The following is a 23,794-nucleotide window of genomic DNA, read 5'->3' as shown; positions in this document are numbered from 1 at the left end:
TACTCGCATCCGTCTCGATGAATCTCACGCGAAGACGCCTGTCGTGTTTGCGTCCGGCAGTCACCGGTTTCCGTTTAAGAATAGGAGTTACAGCCGCGAGTTCGTGTGAGAATCGTTAGTGAATGGTGTCGTTGGTGTGTGAAATATATTCCCTGTTCCACGTCGGCACCCGAGCGTCGTCTCGAGCCGCGGACGGTGGAAACGTGCATCGAGAGCTTCTTTTCTCACTGCGTTCGTTTTACACACAGCGCTTCTCTAGTCGTACATAGTTATTACGCAATCGATACTGCAGCGCGTAACGCATGGGATGCACATTGTGTTCCAGATTTATACGTGGAGAACGAACGAGACTTATATTTGCGCACGTTCTTGCTTGCGCTGTTTTTCGATTATGATTTCAGATTCGCTCGGTCACGAGGGGGCGAACAGATAACGAGAAAAATGAAAAGCTGACGAACGTAAGGGTTTCGAAGTCGAGTTAAAAGTCGCGGATCCTCGGCTGTCGAGCCGAGCGATTCTTTCCATCTGTGTGACAAAATTTTTGACTGTAACTGCTGAACATCACACATCGACCACCAACACACGATCATGATACTTTACACGACTTCCATGGTTGTTCATATTATGAAAAAAAGATTGCGTCATGGAGCATGAGATCGATTCGCCAGTATTATTTTTCGGGTTTTTTTTTTCTCGATGTCACCTTTTTGTATATTTCTTTATAGCCATAGCCATACCCACCGATCTTGATTTCTCGCCGCGTTCACCAGCGAATAGAATTGAAATTTCCGATGACAAACGTAAAGATATTTCCATTCGCTACGTACTATTCTGTTGCATAGCTTTTTCCCTCTTATATACACGCGAGAAGCACCTCATCTTCGCTCGCTGACTTCTATGTAATTCGAACGCGTTACACGAAGTAAAAGCGCCAGGGTACATAGAGAAACTCGTAGCGAGAAACGTGCCTGAGTAAATGTAATCTACTAGAGAATCATTTGCCCTGAACGGAGATAGATTTTCCTTTCGTATAATTAAAATCCTTTTGCATCCGCTGTTATCTGTACTTACTGGTGGTGGCTCTGTCAGGCGAAGTGTATCTTAAAATACCTGTGAATCGCACTATAATCTAACTCATGCTAATAATACCCCACTAGCCCGCCCACCCCGTATTCTCTGTCGAACCACCCTACCCCCTCACCCTGAGCAAAGTAAGAAAATCAAGAATGAACAGAGAAGAACGAGGGTGCCTAATGTTGCAGCGTTGAATGGTTTGTTTGCAGATATGAGAATGTCCTCGTCCATGTACGAGGTGTTCAATTGGAATTCTAGCCCCGATCCTCCCTTAACCCCTGCCAAACATAAGAGAGCCAGCCTCTCTCTGCCTCCTACAACTGACATCTTTGCCATCGATGATAAGTCTGATAGCGACACTAGGCGTCCGATGGTTCAGCGGGCTGCCAGTGGTGAGTCCTGAACTCGAAAAGAAAAAAGATCTGCAACGGGGAGAATTTGTTCTGTTGTCCCAGAATGAGCTGTCGACATATCCTTGTCTTTCTATTCTCGTATACTAGCACACTCGGGGTATATGCTCTCTTGCAAGCATGTCACTTTCAATTTAACGCCGTAAAAACATGTCTCTGTACACTCTTCCGTATGCGTTTCGTCAACACGCGTTCCATCAATTTGCGCGACACCGATGGATTACGATTTAATACAGCACCACGTTTGTAACACCATATACACGTGGTACTGGATGTCAATTATCGAATTAGAGACACTCGGCGGTCAATTCTCATTTGTATCACGCCGCAGCTAAAGAACGAATTGCACTGTGATTTCGCTTATTTCATATGGAAATTAATTACTCCGGGCCTGACGAGAATCTTCGACTAGACACAACGGTGTCGCGCAACGTGTACCATTAGTTCGTCTGCATCCAGTGCTGTTCGGGACTGTATACTAACAATACTAACACGTTTATGTACATTGCAATGGGCTACTTACTAACCGCCTTAGATAAGTGTTGTTGTGATAGAAAATTACTTAACATACCGCCCTTCCTCTTAATCGTAGATGATTAGTAACCCTGTTATTAGTAATGTTACGAAGAAGAAATCGATAATCGAGAAGCTGAGGTGCCTCAACTACCAAATAGAACTTTCGGCGCGTGAAACACGCGATAGGATAGCTTTTCAATTATACGTATACTTTCGCCTCATTCGCATTTTCGTTGTAGAGGAGAAACGTACACTCATATCATTCACCAACTTACTACAACGCTACTTGTTTTTGCATTCAGAATCAGACTTGAATCCAGTTACAGATAGAGACACATAGATTATCATTGGAATCTGCCTCATCGATATTAAACGATCGACTCGAATCTATCGAACGTTTCAAGACGCTTACTTTCGTAGCACTAGATGTATTACTTTAAACGCCTATACAGTAAAGACTTTACATGGTATGTCTGTTCTATGCATGCATGGGATTTTCCGCGTTGCCGTTCGCATGCAGAGTTTCGTCTACACCGCTTTTGCGGCGTCGTTCGCCCACGGTCCCCAGTTCCGCATTGCCCCCCTGATATCCACGATATCAGCATGCGTCTTAACGACACGTCCAATCACATTCCACGTCCGAGGTAGCGTTGTCGAACGATGTCCAGGCTACGTGCACACTTGTCCGTACCGCTTCGACGTGCAACAGTTGGAGCAAAGTGGTCGAAAATGGGGGAATGCCGTTGTACCCGCAGCCACAGATACATACACGTACACGCAGCCCCACACACACGTACACACGATTGCCGATTGGAAGGACTCTGTGTTGCGATGTTGAAGGATCCGACGCGCGCCTATGTGTTGTACATTTACACGTGCCGAGTGTCGGCGCGCAGTCGTGTTCTCGTCGCTTTCTGCTTTGGCTTCTAAGGGGGTTGACACTCTTTGCAGGTGAAGAGAGCGACGGGACCCCAGGAACCCCTAGCTCAGTTTGTCTGCGAGTGAACAGGAGACGGACCGATCTGATGCCAACGATACCGTCGCCGCGGGACACACCTCCGTCGACGGGACGCAGCTCCAGCGCCAAGGCCTTCACACGCTCGCCAGGTAGGACTTACTCCATGTCCAGGCTGGACCAGCTGGCGCAGCCTAGGAAACGCCCGACAGAACTTAGCACGCTGACGGAACAGCAGAGTCAGCCTCTGAGCGCTTCTAGCATGAGCCGCAGCATGTCACATTTAGCTGCGTCCGGGGGCAAGAGCCTGAAACGCTCAGATAACTCTCGTAGCATGGGCACGTTGCCAGGCGCGGTCCCAATGCCGAGGCCTACCAGGGCGGAGAGACTCCGTCGCAAGGCCCGCGAACACCAGACCCAGCAGCAACAAGGTAAGGTCGTCCCTGTGCACTCAACTCAGCGAGCTTCTCTGACCCATTTCGTCATCGCTGAGGCATCGCGCACGTGTAAATATAGACACACATCATCCCTTTCTCGGCACCTTTCGTCGACGGGCTCATCTTTATCCGCGGCGGTCTGCGCGCTACCACGAATCTGCTTCGTCCACTAACTCTCGTAGTAACTCGTTCACGATAACGCGCAGGGGCTTCACGGCTCTCGGAGTGGGCTCGATAGGAGATCGTGATAAGACTTCGTCGTGCTCGTTCCGTATGACTGTGGATGGTGACTTGAGTTGGGTGCACATGTGCACGCATGGACGCAGAGAGGAGGAGCCATTGTGAATCAATAAGACGGACAATCGTCGTACGACCGTTTCGGGGATTTTCTGTAGCAATGCCGCGACGACGAGACAGACAGTTATACATACACGCTTGCGTACGGTACTACCGAGACTAACAAAGCGATTCTTTCGATTCGTTTCACGCTTTAACAGTCGATGTTTAACAACCGATTTCCTACATACACGCGCGATTGCATGCCACTTCCATATGCCGTTTTTAATCGACACATTAACGCGTACCAATTGATTAACAAAACGCTCCTGCTTAATAAGCGACAGTTCTCACCGGCTTTTCGGTACCAGGGGTGAAGGTCTAACGTTTCCGGTAAGCTACACGTTTTTTATATATACGTATATATAAATCTAGTCACATGTACACGATGTATTTCGCCCACAACTTTTGGGACTGTACGAATTACAATTGTATTTAGTGTGCAATACATTCTCCGCTCCATTTTCGTTCTTTAATCTTCTTTTCATTCGCTCCGTTACAAAGATTTCTTTCTTGTACGTTTATTTCAGCCTGGTGTTCTCGATTATTCTCGATGTACATACACACAAGTGGCACAGGCAGTAATAATTTTTGGTGGCGGTGCTTGTTCTCTCTTTAATTTACGCTATTCGTTCTCATTTTCTATCTTACCGTCAACGAACACGTGACAGAAAGGAGAGAAGAAAAAGATTAGCTTGTCGAGCCACCTTGAGCATTGAACACCAACGATCTGACATGATGAAACAGACTTTCGCGTGTCGCGATCGCATAATCACCGTGATAACATGATCTGTGAGACATTTTACTGTTCGGCTGTTACAGTTACATCTGTTCAGATGCTTCCAGGTATAAGATGGGTGCTCTTGAGAAATGATTTCGCTAGCATTGCAGCTAGTTTCATCGAAGATCCGAGGGTACTACGATGCCGTACTCGGTGCAGAAAGTATCAACCGTTTAAAATCGCCCTGCGACCAATTCTGCTCCTAGTACGAGCTATCTGAGTACATAGGCAGACCTGTTAGCCATGGTGGAAAGAAAGTGTACGAGTTCAGTGATAACAGTGATCTTATAAATTGACAAGAAGAAGTTATATATCTCTCTTATCATCCTTGCTGCTGGCTGAGATATTCGAGCCGAGTCGGGCACTCGAATACTTTGAGTGGCTCGTGGAACGCTTCGGCCCCGAAACTAGCTGCACGATGCCAGCGAAACATTGAAATCATTTTAAAGGGAGAAACACGGTTTCCACCTGGAAGTCTCTATCAGTATTAACCGCGATCACCGTGAAGTGTCGCGGCGACGGCCCGCGTCCGCCGCGGTTTCACGGCGGTCTGTTTCTATTGCATTGAACACGCCGCGAAACATACGCATAAAACACGTAAATGAAGAGATGTTCACCTTGGGTGGGTACGCGTAGGCATCCGCAGCGGGGAGGTGACACCGAACAGCCCATCACGACCGCACAGCTCCATGAGTCAGCAAAGCGCCAGCAGTGTGGGCAGCAGTAACGTCAATCTGCGTCCCCGTACAGCTGCCCCGCGTCGACCGCGACCTGCTTCTATTGCCGGTACCGGTGTTTCGGTCACAGAACGACACAGTGAGCATGCCTTTTTCAATTCTCTAATTGTTAATCGCGTACACGGTCCTCCTTCTGCACGGTCACGTGTAGAGGCGCCCTGGGAGAAATCATGCTCTCCCAGGGGAAGTGAACGCGCGCGGACTTTTACCACTGTCCAACCGTCCCCCTCCGCTTTTAATTTCACCGAATCGGCCAGTCGACTCGTTGATCCCAACTAATGCTCCCGTGGCCCCTTAAATTTGCTTGTTTCTTTTTTTTTATTTTATTTTATTTTATTTTTTTTCAAAATTGCACATTCAAATACTCTGTGTACGAAGAAGCGAATCAGTGGCCCTGTCACGAGTCACGAATTCTCGCCGCAGATCTGTCGGGTGACTTGAGACCGACGAAGGATTCAAAGCCGCCACTGCCAAAGGTCCATAGCACTCCAAAGAAACCCTCCACGCCAAAAACGACGGAGGCGAAGAAACCGTCGGAGAAGTTGGTGAAGAACGCGAAAGCGTCGCCGCGGATAACCCCGAGAGCAACGCCGCTGCAGAGTCCTGGTGCGGAGATCGCGCCGTTCATTCGCGAGAGCACCGCCGAGATAATAAAGAGCGAGGCCAAGGAAGACATCAAGTTAGACGACAAGCACGAGGAGAAGAAAGATCAAGGCACAGAAAAGACACAAGTAATTTATTAATTCCTTACCCGTCCGTCGTAACGCTTCTGGCGAACGATCGGTCGCATTATCCACGTTCGTTTCGTTGCAGCAGGAAATCAGTGCAGCCGAACAGGAGACCGAGGAAGCCAAGAAGCCAGCTGTTATCGATCAACCTAACTCTGCACCGGTGTCGAAACAGGCGAAAGATGAGTCGAATTTGAGTCAGGAGATCCAGGCGACCGTGCCGTCCCAGGAGCCGCCCAAGACCGCGAAAAGGGAAGACAACAAGCAGGAGAAGAAGGCGGTGGAAGTTGAAGTGAAATCCGAGAACAATGTGGAGGAGCAGATCGACATGTCAGGTAAGTAGGACGGGAGCCATCGAAGAGTGAATCGGTGATTGACGTCGGCCGCTTTTTAGCCTCGATGATAGCGAAGATCAGGATTACCACGGAGGAGGAGGCTAAGGCGGCCATCGCGGAACGCAGGAGATTGGCCAGGGAACAGGCTGAACGGGAAGCCGAGCTTGAACGCCAACGACAGGTGCGCTTTTCAGGGAGCCCTTTCATAGGAAAAGCGTATTGTCCGCGGAGACCAAGAGGCTTCTATGAGAAAAAATAATCTTTTGACAGGAGGAAGAGGCGCGCCTGGAGGCCGAGAGATTGCGCGCCGAAGAGGAAGAGCAACGGCGCCTGGAGGAAGAGACCCTCCGTTTGGCCAACGAGGCTCGGGACGCTGAGGAGCAGAGACTGAGAGTGGCGATCGAGGAAGCGAAACGTCGCGAGGAAGAGGACAGGAGAAAAAGGGAAGAGGAGGCGCGTCAGAAGTTAGAGAAGGAAGAGGCTGAACGGAAAGCGAGAGAAGAAGCGGAAAGGTGAGAGAGTTTCAGATAGAATTTAGTATAAATTTTAGAACGGTTAAGGATCTATTTAAACGACGGATTTGTGATCGTTTGCAGACAGCGGATCGAAATGACTGAGCGCCTTAAGAAGGAGGAAGAGGAAAGACTCGCTAGACGTAAGCGTGTCGAGGCGATTATGCTTAGAACTCGGGGGAAAAATCAGAGTAACACGCCCACTAAGGTATCAAGAATTCGTCTATGATGCGTAGCGATTGCCCTGTCTGTTCCCCCTCTTTCTTCCCGTTGTCACGTTTCTGGTTGTGTGTAACGCAGGGTGAAGGTGGAGATGGCGATAAGTTGAAGGAAGACAGTCCTAACGATGAAAACAAAACGAGCCCAGGTAGTAAAGGTGAGGACGTTATGACGGCCAGTCTGATATCCGAAGCAACCCAGCAGTTCATTAGCGGCGAGCAGCGAGCTCATCACACGGAGAACAATGATACGACGGACATTGTTCACAACGGCACGCATAGTAACGGCATTAACGAAAGTAAAATTGTATTGGATAATAATCAGGGTAATGTGGAAGGAGAACTGAATGGTCACCATACGAATCACGGAAACGGTATCAACAGTCAATCGATTACACTGGACAATGCCACCGTGTAAGTATATTAAATTAAAAGTTACAGATTTGTGAGAGCATTTACATTAACGCCAGAATTACATATTGACATCTAACCCAAACGTGATTAATGAAAGAAAGATCCAAGATATAACTGGATTTCTCATCGGTATAAAAAAAAAAAGAAAATGATAATAACAGAGCTAATAGATTACATCGAAGAGCATCTCAAAGAATTGTAAGTTCATTTGTTTCTTTACGTCGTTCGACAATAAATATTATATCGATGCCCGTGCAAGGGTTCTGTATCAGGCTAGGCGTACACTACCACACGAAGGAATTTCCATGAGAACATTTGAAAATATTCTTTTCTGATTTTTTCCAGGCGCTATAGTGTAAGAACTATTTTTCCATGAACGAAACCGTTTTTCTCATCCAAAACATCGTACGAATTCCTAGTAGCAAGCATTTCATAACGTTATTTCTATCAAATGCATATTTTATCTAGAATTTGCGTGAATACGATATATACATATATATATAACATACATACACGATGCTACGTTCTTATGACTATTGAATGCAATCAATTCCTAATGGAAACATCATGGCTAATGATGTAACTAACATAAATAACATAAATCATCGCACGATACTAGCCATTATGTATGTGAAAATGTTGACTGATCTATAGTGCCGTTCAGATAAGCATGTTACGAACGTATTCCTAACTTAAAGAAGAAACGATGACAGTTATATTACAACTATATGGGGAAAAAAATCGAATTATGAAAAATCAGTTAGAATTACGACACGCAGTACGTGTAAAGCTGTAGCGTCAGAAATTATATACCAAAACTCCACTACACGAAAGTTGCAACGTTGATGATTATGGATACATACAAGAAGTACTCTGTATTTTAAATGATTCAGGGTAATGCTCTAGTCATTTATGTAACGAAAGTTATTTATAGATTCACAATGGATTGATATACACGCACACACACAATGTGAACTATAAATAACCGCCTGTAAAATTTTTTTTAGTAATTACACTAGTCTATTTTCGAATAATTGTCTATAATATCGCTTCTCTTCTACGTTTATTCCACACCATCGACGATGTGGTTTTAGTACCATTATTTTATACCGCAATTTCCTCATTTTCAAGTGGAAATTTATATTACGAACCAAATGGCTAGAGTGTGGAGTATCGTTTTCCAAATGAATATATAAAGTAGGCTTAGAAAATGTGCCACATTAACTGTACATGTATTAATTGTAATGTATGATTTGGTGTCCAAAATTGAGGAAAAAAAACAGAAAACCGAATATAGTAAAGTATCCACATTTGATTTCTAAAATGCATTAATGAAAAAAAAGGAAAAGAGAGATTAAATGCGAAAGACGATAATCCTGTATATTTATTCCAAAATACGATGGCACGCGATATGCTGAGAATTTATCGTTAATGTGTATATAATGAATTTTGTTGTTTGAGATGTTTTTTGTGGTATTCGTATAACAACAAAACAATTAAGTTTGAAAAAAATATATATGTACTATACATAGTTGTTTAGATAACAAAGTTTATTGCGCTTAATTTAACTTGCTAGCAATTGCTTTATAACAAATGTCATTCTAACGCAAATAATTTCACGTATATTGTACATTGCAAAAGTAGCCAGAGCAATGGTTGACAGATACGAAATAAATATACTGGCAATTATTTATTGCTATTTAAAACGTTCACCTAATCGCACGACTATTCCAATACCTAACAATGAATTATACGAAACGATTACGATATATCAACGGTAACACGTGAGGTATGAAGAATGTATATTGTATTGTCTATTATACTTACATATATTTTATAATTTATATTTAATCATGTACTAGTTAAAAGGAAATATACTATTTTTAGGTAGACGTCTAAAAGAATATTAAAAGAACTTATATATGTACGTCGACTCTTTTTAGTAATATGTTAATGGCATAAAAATATGTAATGTTACGCGAAGCATGGAAATGTTAAACGACTAACAGAGCTATAGCGTTAAATACCAATTAATCAATAATAATAAATTCAGTGTACATAATGTAAAGAAAGATGAATAGCATAAATTTAATGACTCATCTGAAAAAAGTTTTATTTGTAATTTTATCATACGAGCTCATCAAAGATAGATTTAAGTTGTTACTAAACACTCTTCATTACGTTTCTGCCAATTTTTATCGCAACGTGTCATCTTTGGTGAGCGATTACTTTTTTTATCTTTCCTCCAATTAGTTATTGTTCAAGCTCGTTCTGTATGCCTTTAAGTGCAGCGTCCATTATTAATGTTACTTATTGCCGAGTTTTATTACCATCAATGCATGTTGTGAATTAATCGTATCAATATGGTGTGGCTTGTACTTTTCTTTGCTCTCTACTTTGTACATATTCTTTATGTTTGTGTTGTACATCATCCAGCAGTACGTGTCAACTTACTGTCTACTTTTGCTATGTACTATCGACCTTCGCATATTTTGACATTACTCTTTGGTTGTACAAGGATATGTTTCACACGGTCCATTCCACAATTCCTATAGGAAGCAGTTACCCATGCCGAAATCAGGCATGAATATTTTACGACGTATTTCCATATTACGAATGAGAGAAATCCGATACACGAAATAGAAATAATCGCTGTTAACCAATTCCGTGAACCTGCTGTATGGTAGTATATTGTATATACATTACTTATATATCACTGATTTCATCGGGCAGAGGAAATTCTTTTCTGTCCCGATTATTGTGTTTCCGTTATGCCATAGAATTTTACATAAGTTCACAAGCACATACGAAACGCTTCTTATAGGTGCTTTACAGCATTAAAAGTAGCTGCCTTTCGAGATACTAGTCAGCAGTATAGTGCTGATGCAAAAACTAACTGCTACAAGGAGTATTTCATTTCGAAATGCTTCCTTAATTATAACTTTGTGCAAGGGACACGTGACTCGATCAGATTGAAGAGAAACTAACATAGTTGTTAAACACTTTCTTTCATTCGCCATTTGCTGATAACTTTTAGATACTATAGAATTCTCCGAATTAAAGAGCTCAAGAGATTTAGATTATCGAAGATTGTATCGTTACATGTACATATACTAATTTTAGTAAGATTAATAGTGTTCGAAGGTATGGATCATCTACAACTGGCTTAGCCGATCTAGTGATTGTAATTTCGTTATTCGGGATTACAAATGATACGCTGAAGCAGTAGTTTCTAGTTGTGTTACCTCGCCTATTATTTAGTGTCTGTATGTTTCCGTTTTGGCTGATTTTATAGCAAACAAAACAACGTGACCAACAACCTGTTAGACCTAACGGAATTCGACTCTCTCAGTAATAGCAGTAGTGGCCCAATACTCCAACTGACATCCAATCTGGCAAACGAAGACAACCTCAACTCGAACCTAAATCCAGCAGCTATACCCTTCACACCATTGGCCAACACATACATGCCTACCGCAGCTAATGCCAATGTAAATCCGTTCCAGGATTCTTTTATAAACAACAAGCAACAAGATAATAGTCAAGTACCAGGTACGTCTACGCCAATGCTGTATCACTATAACGCGATGTCTACTCTGTGTACGATGTAAATGTAATGTACCATTATTCTTGATCTGCTGCAGATCTTTTATCATAATGCGCGCGTATTAAACATTCATGGTGAAAGGAGGACGGGACAATTGGATCGAAATACGACGCGTGGTTGCTCGCTCGCTGCAACACACTCAGAACGACGTCGTTTAAGAAATAATGTAAATAAGCGCTAATCGATGTGTAGAAAAAAAAGAACGGTGAAACTAAGTAGAGAGAACGAACGGGGGCACTACGTCGAAAGAAAGGGAAAATGAAAAGTGAAAACCTTATGTCCTTGAACGAGCTGTCACGAGAAATGTAAAATAATATATAATGTTAATTAATAATATTTACGCAAACAGCAAATAGGCACTCTCAGTCCGTTATAGTATGCTATTAGATATATAAATCGAATGTTTTAGAGGAGGACCTTCGAAGGGAATAAGGCCTGTTTATAAACGTAATACGAGACACGATTCGAAAAAAAAAAAAACATAACGAACCACGCGTACACATGTTTTATTGTATTAAATTTCATTGAATTAGTTTCGCGCTTTTCTTTCGCCCGTGCATTGTACAATGTTTCAGAACGTTCTGCAAAACACTCGATCGAGAACGAGCATGTAATCGAACCGTGATTTAACGAATCCGATATATGCATTCGGACGATCGGTACACTCGCGATTTGTATAACCGTAAACGAATGTGTAAAACGGCTTGACGAACATAGCAGAAGATCGTGAATTGGCTAAAGAAAACGAATGAAAGAGTATCTTGCGAAACTGCATCTGCCAAAACGACGTAGGAGGTAAGCTCCAATGATTGTCCTTACATAAGAGATATAGTATAATTATTACCTTATAGAATTTGAATATAGAGAAAGTGAATCTATGTATAATCATATCCAAGTAAGATCATCCTGCAGATATGATGTATAAAAAAAAAAAACGAGAAAACCATTTCTTCCATACTTTTACATTTTTTGGGGCGCGCGCTCACTAGTCAAGCAATTTTACTGTTTTTATCGTATTGTCCTTTTTTCTTCTATTATTCCTTCTATATACTTTTTCTAGAAAACTCATCTAAATGTTGGTACTCTAGGTATCCAAATAGATTTCATCTACCGTTACGTTTTTTTCCCCCCTCCTACCCCCCCCCGCGGATTTAACGTGAATTTTCCTAGCTGTGATGATGACGAGATGGCGGCGATCGCTTTGTGAAATAGCCACTGCATACGTTCGCGGGATTAACGAGCCGGATAGAGCTACGTTACTTTGTTTGTAAATGATGCGTCCCGCTAGATAGGCGATAGTCGATGAGACGCGAAACTCTCCTCCCCCCTCCCCCAGCGCTGTTACGCAGTATCAATTCGAGATAACAGATTAGCGCGTCGATGGCGCAAATTCTAGTGAAGAGCTCGCAGCCTCGCCAGAGATATCTCACCGGGAATCGAATTCGACGGAATTACACGGTCACGTTGCGTTATCCAGTGGTGGCTATTCATTATAGTGGTATATCATACTAGTATACAGATAGAGTGAACGATAACTTTAAAGCCTGATGTCTATCGAGCATAAAAACATTGTAATGATTGGTGTCTAAGACATGAATTGTTTGTTACTATTGTGGCATACTATTATAACAGAAACGGATATCATTAGCATGCTTTGTGTTTCGAACGCTTGCTTAATCGCAGGTGCATAATACTGTCCGACCTGTACGGTTGTTTATATCGAGGGTATAATAAAGTAATCCGATTAATCTAGTTTCCGACTAGCAGATAATAAATGGAAAAGACAGTCGTAGACGTGTCTGAAGAGGATTTGTCGATTAATTAATTTTATACAACGTTTTCGTTTCGTCTCTTCTCTTGCTTGCTTTTTTTTTTTAATCACTGTCCCCCTTGCGTTCGCGCTGCATACGATATCACGGGTTCCCCTGACTTCATTGTATACGTAGATTGCTGTCGCTCCGAGAAAACTTGGACGCCACATGGTCACCGGTTCTTCTCCTCGAAATCGTTTTAATTTAAGCCCCTTCGAACGTGTACGTATGTAACGCCGCATTGCTTCGCGTCGAAAGTTTGTTTCTATCGCGCGAAACCTAAGAGCGAACATGTATTTTTTCCGAAGATTTGTTGCACAGAATGCTGTACAGAGATGCATACGATCCTAATCGCCTAAAGCTTTCCCAAGCGCGTAGTCACGGCACACCGAGAGGGAATTCGAGATCAGTTTTACGCATCACGACGATACTCCCATACGACGATTATGTTTTAATTATATTAAATGGAGAAGAAAGATAAAGTACGACGTTGCTTTTCGAGACAGAAGTATGCAAACGACTATATATATATGTATCGAGTTTATTTATTCAAACTACTCTATTCGGTCTAACTAAAACTATTCTATAAGGACATGTAATAATAATAATAACTATATCGAATAATAACAATAATAATAATAATCTCAATACCATACGAAAGAATGTTTCTAAATGTAATGAATACTGAGGACGCTAAATATCATCAGTCATGTCTAAAGAATACTTCGTATTGTATAAAATGCTTGTATGTAATAAATACTTAATATTAAAAAAAAATGAATAAAAGTGTTGCTATTCAATGATCCCCCCAAATGTAGGTAATCTATAATTTCACCGTGCATTACACAAGGAGACGGTAGTATCCGTAAAACTGTCGAAGGATAATAATATTACGGCTGCTGCGTTAAATTCATATTCCCTTCCCTCGGGGCCTGCGGGAGTTCGGGATCCGATGCAGCGCGGGGGATGTATTAAAACTTGCAGGTATATCGCGTGTTTTTGTATTCATTGCCGTCGAGGAACACGTATAACATCTATTCTCATTTTAAAGCGTAAGAACTGCCGGATAGGCGGGTGTAGCACGCGTCGAAAGCAACAGGGTATGAAATATGGAGCACCTACGAGGGCGCACCGTCGGATACGGTTCGTCTCTGGGGTGCTACACTCGTAAAAAGTAATGCTCCCGCTTGCGAAAATTTCCCGTGGACCCCGCTCCATGCCCTAGGTTTCCGAACGCTCTCTTCCACGCCAGAGGATTGTACCCATACGAGGAACGCTTTCGCCTTTCCCAGAAACTTACTAACTCCTTTCTATTATTCACGTTCGCCTCTGAAACACCGCGCGCCAGCATCTCCCTGGTTCTCCATCGCTCTTCAGTTCCGAGGGAAATATTCCCGAGATGAGACGAGCGCTGGTTCACTCGCATCGCCTCAATTTCGTGACCCACCCCGAGTTTACTCGGTTCGTCCAAGAAAGCTTGTAAATTTCTGCATCAAACTTGGGGAGGAATTTATATTCCGACTGAGAAGATGCTGTTTGTCATTATACAAGAGAGTTTGAGGAACCTAACGATAATAAAAGAGTCGAATAATTTTGGAAGGAAGAGCACCTGCAAGAATAGATAGTGCGTCTATTAGCGTGTGTCTGTAAATCAATTCTCTGCTCCAATAAAGAAAGTCATCCAATTGCCTCTAGTCGTCGAATGAGGGTTACTGTCTCCACAAAATCAACTGGTCGTTCGTGTCAACTCAGGGACTATTCCCACTCACTCAGCTTAGTGACCGATAACACATTTTTTAATAATAAAAAGTTTGTCAATGGCTGTATCGGTTCTTGGATGATCAATCTACCGCAAACTGGGAGAACATTGGCATGTTTTTGGAACGTTTTGCTATATAATATAAAAATTAACATTTTCAAATTTGCTTTAGGTATCCTATTATAATACCTATTATTATAATAATTTGTGATTGTACTACAGGTGTGAAAATGCATAAAAATTTTGTTCGTTGCTTTCTTTAATACATGTTAAGAGGGGACTCCATCTTGAAGCCACTAATCAAAAAAAAGTTAGGGATTTTTTTGTTCGTATACATAAAAATATAGGGCTTGGATTTTTTATATAGTTTCAAAGCAATCATAATTTTGCTATTTTTTTTGGAAAAATTAATTCTTCAAACTGCTCTAATTTCCAGAATAATTCGAATTTTGAGAAAATCCTACGCTACATGGAAGATAATATATTCCAGTTTATACATCTCTTTTGTATTTCCTTCTCAGATGATCCTGTCATTCACGGGAGTGTGGGCCAGCTTTTTGCATTGCTCCGGGAAGCCATTTTGTACAATTTTTCATAAAAAAAAATTTTTTCCAACAAAATAAAGATTGCTTTAAAACTATATAAGAAGTCCAAGCCCTATATTTTTATTTATTTCACAAAAATCCTTCACTTTGTCTTTTGTTAGTGGCTTCAAGGTGGGCCCCCTCCTCCCTTAAGTAACTGCCAATGTTCCCCCAGTTTAAAGTCCCGCGTGCTGTTGGCGAAACGGTGATCCGTAATCCACTTAAAACTGTAGATACCGAAATCATGATTATCAGCAAGAAGCCAACAACTTCAGCTTAGAGAACAGAAACACAAAAAGTACATAGTTGGACTTAAAAATCTTTCTTGTTTGGGCCCCCTTTTTCTGTCCGCCCTGTACAATCCGACAAGCCCGAGCGACAAGGGTACCTACGTAAACGCTGACATCGTTTTCTCGTTTTATGGCTTTTCAAGACACCCCGGCTGGAGAAGAATGGGAATCGTTCGCGGGCTTCGTAATCCAGTGTTGCCCCGGTGTAAATTAATTAACGAAACGACGTAATACCGGGAGGCACTTTGTGCGGCGTTATTACGGACGAAAAGGCGAAAAGGATCGCCGCGGGGGAAATGAGGATTCCAGATACGGGCGCGTCCTCCGACGGGTGCATAATTCCGGAAAATTAAGCCGCAAGCGCGAGATTACACCGAAAACTTTCTGCCACCTTTGCTACATAATTTTTGGCCAACGACCGCGATTCTCCATCTCGGCATTCGACCTTCTTTAAAACGGGCCTTACGGCCGCTCTCCGCGCTCCCGCGCAGAAATTAATTCTTCACGAGCTAAAGCACTCGAATCACGTAGAACGCATTTAGCCGGGTGTAATTACTCGGGTTAAACTGATTTGGCCGGCTCATCGATCGACCCCAGATCTATCCTCGTTATCGGGGGTAAACTTAGAAATACCAGACACCGTCGCAACGTTATCCGCGCGATTAAAGGAGAGTTACACCGCTCGGCGGTAATTCATCGTTTAGGAAATCCACGGGCCGCGTGAATTCTGTTGCGAATTTCCTGCAACTTTCGGGGCGTGAACGCGCATCAAGCGAACGAGAGGGGACCACCCGACGAATATTGTAATTTATGGAGAGAAAAAGCACGCTCCGCAACGTCACTTTACAAGGGGGACTTTACGGTTCGCGTTTGTACCTGCGAAACAGCCCTTTGAACACGTCGATAGTTTCGCGGTGCTACTTACCACCGTGCACGGTATTGCTTCCTCGAGAGATTTACGGCGAACTTGTTTTTTTGGACCTCCGAACCTTCCGCTCGGTTCTTTCCTAACTCCAGTATAATTGAGTGGCGAAAAGTGACAAAGCGGGTTCCCTTGCGCGAATGCTGGAAATAGCGCCGACCCGGGAGTTCGAATGGGGGACATTTTCGCGCATTACCGAGTCTCAATAATTGTCTGCCTAACGACAGTTAATATTCTTCTCCCTAATTTATCTCGGAAAGCCGGATCGTTCCGTTTCCGCGGAAGGGAGAGAGGTATTCCGGCGGAAGCTCCTCTCGCAGCGAGGGGTGTAATCCAGCAGTCTTGGCCTCGCACATTCGCTCGGCGGCGTGGAGGGCAGGGGGTGTAATTTGCGGCTTGTAATACCGTGCCCGTCGTTTGTAACCTGTTCGGGATACGCAAGTACGGTCGACGGAGGAAGAGAAAGGGACGCGAAAAGGGAGGCAGAAAGGAGGAAACCGACGTAACCGCATCGTCTCATCGAGGGGATGTTTTCCGCGTCTGAAACGGGCGAAACTACCGCGCTCGTCTCTCTACCGTCGGGAAACACATCGCTACCTTCCGTCACGGTTCGCATTTTTGGGTGAGACCATCTTCAACGCGTCAGAATGCAGGTTCTAATCCGTTCGGTTAGTGCGCGTCGGTCCACGACGCCACGAGAATCATCCTTTCCCGAAAGGGTTTCCTTCGCTCGCGATAAATTTTTTGCGCAGGGAAGGAAACGGTGTCGCGCGAGGGAATTGGCGTCCCCGTTCCAGGGGTGCAATCTCTATGTAAATATTTTTATCGACCCGCTGCCCCTTATTTCAGTAAAGATAAAGAATAAATAAGAAGAGGCCGACGGGGGTTGAGCGGGGTGTTGGATAGATGGTAGAATGCGAGACCGAAACGACGAAGGATTCAAATGAAATTCCGTATTTCGTTTTACGGGCACGCTCGATTTAGCGGGTGGCTGAATGGTGGAGAGGCCAGGGTGGGGATGAGAAGGATGCAGGCTGCGAGGGGATGCATTCATTTTGCACGGGTCATAAGACCTTCTTGCGATGCTAGAGTGGGCCCAAGACTCTTCTGCCGAGGTTACTGCACTTCAGGGACGAGTTATCCTCCTCATCGACCACCAGGAATTCACGCTGAACATTTCCCAGCGAATTCTCGGGGAAACGTACACATCCTGAAAGGTGGTTTCGTTGGCGCAACCGGTCGTTCCTCCCTTGTCGACCTGTGCTCGAAATGTGGATGCAAATTTGCTGCACGCAACGATGTTAAGGGTAGATCGTGGCGTGCACGTAATTCCCGTAGTTCTGGCCATAAATAATTTCGTCGATTTCGACTCCCGATTCGACGTTCCGATACCGCCTTAGTGAAGCGGAGCCTGCCGCGCTCGTTCGCCAAAGAATCGTGGAGACTTGAATGCACTGAATCCTTTAATATAAAGAACGAGGGGAATATGAATCCCCGTGGACCAGCCGAAAACGGCGAAGGCGTTGAAAAACTTTCCCCCGACGACGGGTGGATTCACCCCTCTTAATCCTCTTTTCGAGCGGTACCCGTGGCTGGCAAAACGTTAATCGTTTAGTTGATTGGAACGTCTAACGAACCACGTCGACTTTCTCGCGTCACTAGCGCGTCTCAACGTTTCCACCGCTCCCTGCTCCCTTTACCCTTCCCCTATCTCATTTCCGCCGTGGCAATAACAAGCCAATAATACCATCGACATCTCTCGATTCCAGTTTCACGAACCGGGAATTATTAAGGAGCAGAGTGCTGTTCGCAATCCGGGGGCGTAAACGTCCGTCGTTCATCGATCGGGCGTTAAATCAACGGCAAAACAGGCGGACGTACAAATTCAATTTGTTCCACGGGAATATTTTAATCCTCGAGTTTTCCGCGCAAATTAATCTCCGTCGCGGCTCCCCGGGTCACGGATCACGCCCCCGATTTTCGGCGCCCCCCTCGCCCCCCCCCCCGTCTACGGCAGTCAGCAGGCCCACTGCTCACCATCGATTGTCTCGATCTGACGGATTTCCGGACAATCCGGATAACACGGTTCGCGTGCTCGCGCAGAATCGCCCGGTGCGGGTGGAACTTAGTTGTATTGGATCGAAGCCAATCCGGGCTACCGGCGATTGACAATTGGCGGTGTGGGAATGATTTCCGATGAGCAGAGGAGAGAAGGATGCCTTATCAAAGGCGAGCTGAGAGGACGGACGTGAACAATGACGCGGAACAGCGAGATATTAAAGGGGAGATATGAAAAGCAACCCGCTTGGATTTACCCTCTGTAAACGACCGCGAGCTTTCGCGTTCGGTATTTTATGCAGAGAAACAGAGGTGAGCAAACTTTTCGAATAAAACTGCTTGCAGGATATACCCTGGGCGAGGGACGTAAGCGGAACGAAAAACGTCTGTACGACACGGCTTGGTCCGAAATAAAAATCGAGCAAGACAGTATATTGCTGTGTGCGGGAGAATGGAAGCAAAGAGCGAACTTGGCCCCTACGTTGATCATTAGTGTTCAGAGAAAGAAATGGGGTTGGACGTGTAAGACACGATCGATGAACGGCTCCAGCGTTTAAATGTTAATTCCGAAACCGTCGAATCCCCTCACCGAACCGCTTTTCGAATAACAGAGATAACGCGTTTGCGCCTGAGCCAATCCGCCGTACCACCAGCTGACAATTGGCGGCGTGGCAATGATTTCCGATGAGCAGGCTGGGAGAAAGGAGGGGAAGGAACGGCGGGGTGGCGAGGAAATTCGACGTCGGGTGGAGGCGGCGGCCAAGGGAGTGAAACGGGGGATGAAAGGGAGAGAAAGACACGCGAATAAACGCGGCGGTAGGGAACGAGAAAGGGACGAATATATTCGTTCGGCATTTGCGGTTAGCCGCGCACGGATTGCACCCGATTTCCCTCTTTCTACCCAATAATTTTGCAAACGGCCATTCAACCCTCGTTTGTCTCACTCCCCGCGCTCACCCAGCCCCACCCTCTCTCTGTTGTTCGATCTGGTCTCGCGCGAGAAAAATTCTGCCGAAGATCGTTGGCAATTTTTTTTCTCACACCGACGGGTAGCGTGTCGCGACCACGCCTCGGTGCCGTCGGCGTGGTTAAATTTGCAGATAAAAGCACCGTCGACGGATTTGTAAAACATTTTCTCGTGCAACGCGTAACGTCGGCTACAGGCTGCGTGGCGGAATTAATCAACCATCGCTGCTGTAATACGCGAAAACGTTCTCCTCCATAAAACTGAAGCGCGTTGCATGTTTGCGTTGTGCGTTTCAATTAATTCCGTAGGTACTACTCTTCCGTGTACGGCGTAACGAGCGATGGAAGGAAAGAAATCGCGCCCGCCTCGCGTATTCTCCCGGCTTGCTCTTGTATCCCCGATTGAGTCCCGCGGGTATTTGTCCGAGATTCGCCCATGTAATTACGCGTCTGTATCTTCTTCTCCGCGGTAGATATTAATAATCCTTTGCAACGCGGCGATAAAGCACGCTGCTGACGGTCCGCCACGGAAAATTACATTTTTACGTTTTTATCGTGACCGACATAAGGATAGGAGATGGGACTGGAATGGTAAATTCATATTCCATCCTCAGAATTATTTGCATCGTTGATAAAGGGCATTGGCGATTACGTAGAACGGGCGCGGTTAAAAGAGTATCCCCATAAAAAAAACTTTTAAAAAAAGGAAAAAAATTGCGCCAAGTACATGAAATCAAATAAATCACAAAAGAATAATGATTTATTTGATTTCATGTACTTGGCGTAATTTTTTTACTTTGTTTTAAGTTTTTTTTATGAGGATCTCACGTCTTTTTACAAAGATAATTTGAATGGGGAATGACTTCAGATAATTTTTAATATTATAACTTACAAATTATCACCGGACAGAATTAAGGATAAATCCAGTCACAGCATCATTTTACTCTTCGATTATCTATATATACATAAAATCCTCAGTTTAGTTACAAATAAAAAACAGTTTGATGATATTCAAACATGTCGCAATTCTATTTTCGGCAACTTATCTTGTGTTTGAGACTGCATTTTGGTTGCAATTCAATGGTACAACGATACATATTTGTAAAAACACGTTTATAACTTGGTTATAACTGGACGGTAAGCTGTCGAAATTTGGAGTAGATTGCATAGTGAAGATAGCGATTGACGAACGAAACATGTGTTAGTTTCTTTTCGGCTGAAGGTGTGCGTGTAACGCGTATACGTATTATGTACGACGAAAAAATTTCTTGGAGAAGACAAAGAAAAATCTTAAAACTTCCGACTGATCCATGAGACGATATTATGATATCTCTGTTATGCGCGGACCGATTTTATTGAAATTGGTCTTATTCGAAAGCTTATATGCGGTTTACATAAGAAAAATACCTTTAAATTTAGGAAATATTGCAGGCGTGACGAGATATTAATGAAATAAGTTTCAGGTTAGTTACAGGGTGTCTTTTCTGTACTTTCTTTCCTGTACTTGGCGTCGAGACGCTACCGCGTCTCTAGATACAGCGCACCGTCGTCGTTTGCTCGGTCTCGAGGCTCCGCGATAATCAGGGGGAGAGGAAAACGAGATCAACGTTGAATCTGAGGAACGAGTAACGAGGCATCGATTGGAGGAACGGTCATAAATTCAAATGCACGCCGCTCAAATCCAGAGCTAGAGGCGAGGGAATAAATTCTAACAAAATGGAGAGACTAGAACAGGGGTGCGGGGGGGATAGAACGAAACGATGGTTGGTGGAAAGTTTCTCGAAGGGAAAGTTAGTTTCTCACGATTAGAGCTTCACCTCCTACCACCCCTGTACCACTACTTTCGCTTCTGGTAGCTCTAAACCGCCCCGAGGATCTAGATAGAGAAGCTCGGTCTGGCCGAATGAAATTTTAATTTTTGATAAGGCGCTCCCTTCCAAACCCATCCCTCCACCCCCATTCTCTCTCTGTCTTCTTTTCCCTCCGCCCTCTTCTCGGTCTTACTCACTGGCTGACGCCAGTTTCGAGATATTAAATATCACTTGAAGGAGCGTATAGAGGCTGGAGGGGGATGGAGAAGAGATATTTGGCAGACCAGAGACGTACATACTACCCTTTAGAATATTTAAAGGCCGCCCCGCCCCCGGTGCATCGACTTCCACAGTTATGCAGAAAGAAACGCGTATCTGCGTCTACGCGAAACGGAACAAATGGGTACGTAAGAGCTCGAATGTGCCGCGAAGTTGTGCGAAGTTAGCGGAGGAATTAATTGCCAAAGCCCTGAGAAGATAAAGTGCATTTAATTAAAGGAATGATCAACAATCCCTCGGGCGACCAGTGCCTTTAATGAACAAACTTCTCGGCGTGTACCTTCGAACCGGCGCAGCCTCTAAGATTTACTTGACATTTTTCAAAGTTAATAACGCCCCGCGCAACGATGAACTGGAACCTAAACGTTCCACGTCGAAACACGAATCTCTGTGGAATATCATTCTTCCTGTTATCCTGATTCGCCCGCGAGTCCCTGGAAATTATTCGTGGCAGACGCATCAGTGTCTTCCTTTCAGACGGAAATTTTAATCAGTACAGAAATAGGAGAACGAGTCCTAATCCGAGACACCGGGACGAGCAAGAAAATACGGGAAGACGACACGGCGGTGTAGGCGAATGAAAAGGCAGGGAGACAATGAACGACGACGGCAGATCCTTCAATTATCCTTCAAAGTAATCCTTCATCCACTTAGGCGTAATGAGCTGCTCTTAATAAAGCAAGCTTCCGCCGCAGCAGGGCGAGTGTCTACCGATAAACAGAGTTCCTAACGTCGCGCGTCTCCGCTACTCGGAGGCGATGAATCTCGCGCGTGTGCCTAATTTCGCTTGCCGCCCTCCGCACATCTCCTCAGTTATACCAGGCGACTATCAGTGTCGCGCTTTCAACCGAAAATTCTAATCAGCACGGAACCATCAGTTTGGTTGTCACTACAGGCACGGTTGCGGTTCCGACCTCGTGATGCTGGTAGCGCCGAGAAAGAGCGCGCCAAGTGCTATCTGTCCGTCAGGCGGATAGAGTAAGGAGCGCGGAGATACAGAGAGACAAAAGGGATTCGAGGCGGTGGAGACAGGGAAGCGCAGAGGCGCGGGCTTTCGCACGGTTGTGCGCGTAAGGCACACATATGCCGAACGTACAAAAGCAAAACACAACGCTGGGAGGAAGCGAAGTGGAGGGGTGGTGACGGCAGAAAACCGGGGTAGGGGGATGCGTTACGTCATGTGTGAAATTACAATCACCCACCCCTAATACGCTCGCCTTGGCTCACCCCCGTTCTGTCCACCGGCGGCCGTGTGCGCGCACACGTACACCCGCGTTACGACTATTTCTACGAGTACGTGTTATTATTACACGCGTGTATATCCGGGCACAGGGCGCCCGCGCATCGTGGTGTGCAAGCCCGCGCGTTGTTTGGCATCCCGGGTATAGGCCCTTTATACCTAGGCGCGCGATAATGAACACAGTGTCCGCGATAGAGAGAAGCGTGCGCCGCGCCGTGCGACGAGAAGGTCCGGTGCATCGGCCCTGAAGAACCTTTGGTAAACTTTGACGTGTAAACTGGCCGGCGCGACCCCGATCATCGTTGCCCGCTTGGCGCTTATACGGGGCGGCTCGAAAATATAATCGTTTAATGTCCGTGCACGCTTCCACCCTGCGAGCCGCGCGCGGGTGAACCTAATAAATTGATACACCGGACGATACAATGGCTGTTAATTTCCCGTCAGGCGCAGCGGCACGTTAATTAATTTTATACAACTTTAATGCACTCCGTGTACCGTGTTTATGTAACGGGCTTGTTTTCAACGGCTCGCGAACGTTCTTGGGCATTTCGCGCGACCACGGGTTAATAGCCTGGCAGATTGATTGCGACAAATAGGTTAATTGCGCCGCTGCAACGTTTATCGGGTATTCAAGAAAGAGCATCGCCATTTAATTTCGCGAGGAAGTTCGGAGTGTACGTCGAGAAGAAAATCAGGATAAGTAGGTAATGTTTGAATCGAAAAGTCACCCGATCGCGCGGATGTCTCCGCAGAGGTTTTGTTCTGGATCATTGGTCAATAAGACCGCCCGCAATATTGCGGCAGCCGATTCCAGACGGACGGACGCCCGATGCGGAGTGCGTGTTCGTGCCAAGAGCGGTCAGCGCGAATGAGATTAATAAATATTAGAGGGACAGGGATACTCGAGGGATGCGCGTGATTTAAAGAGGTCCGTACCACCGAGTGTTTTAATAAATAAACGGCCGACGGAGCCCGCAGTACGCAAAATTACTTGGGGAAATTGTGCTTTTTTTT

General features: G+C 44.8%; 1 protein-coding gene across 40 annotated transcripts in view; it reads left to right on the top strand.

The window, feature by feature from the left end:
- Positions 1 to 12,899, top strand: part of LOC143373266 (uncharacterized) — a 157,358-nt gene extending 144,459 nt beyond the window's left edge. For 31 of the 40 annotated variants that reach the window (XM_076820357.1, XM_076820364.1, XM_076820360.1 and 28 more), the window contains 11 exons: positions 1,284 to 1,466; positions 2,952 to 3,386; positions 5,146 to 5,325; positions 5,670 to 5,977; positions 6,060 to 6,309; positions 6,369 to 6,490; positions 6,580 to 6,821; positions 6,906 to 7,029; positions 7,122 to 7,453; positions 10,749 to 11,005; positions 11,098 to 12,899. In XM_076820357.1, coding sequence (XP_076676472.1) covers positions 1,284 to 1,466; positions 2,952 to 3,386; positions 5,146 to 5,325; positions 5,670 to 5,977; positions 6,060 to 6,309; positions 6,369 to 6,490; positions 6,580 to 6,821; positions 6,906 to 7,029; positions 7,122 to 7,453; positions 10,749 to 11,005; positions 11,098 to 11,111 — 2,447 coding nt within the window. In that variant the 3' untranslated portion in view covers positions 11,112 to 12,899. Of the gene's footprint in view, positions 1 to 1,283; positions 1,467 to 2,951; positions 3,387 to 5,145; positions 5,326 to 5,669; positions 5,978 to 6,059; positions 6,310 to 6,368; positions 6,491 to 6,579; positions 6,822 to 6,905; positions 7,030 to 7,121; positions 7,454 to 7,798; positions 9,346 to 10,748; positions 11,006 to 11,097 lie in introns of those variants that run through there. The other 9 variants (XM_076820325.1, XM_076820327.1, XM_076820328.1 and 6 more) reach the window with 8 other exon arrangements.
- Positions 12,900 to 23,794: the final 10,895 nt, after the last annotated feature.

Source organism: Andrena cerasifolii, chromosome 9 (genome assembly GCF_050908995.1).
Source record: "Andrena cerasifolii isolate SP2316 chromosome 9, iyAndCera1_principal, whole genome shotgun sequence".
In the NCBI taxonomy this organism is placed as follows: Eukaryota; Metazoa; Arthropoda; class Insecta; order Hymenoptera; family Andrenidae; genus Andrena; species Andrena cerasifolii.
Note: the sequence above shows the minus strand (reverse complement) of the source record. Positions and strands in the feature narration are given on the sequence as shown.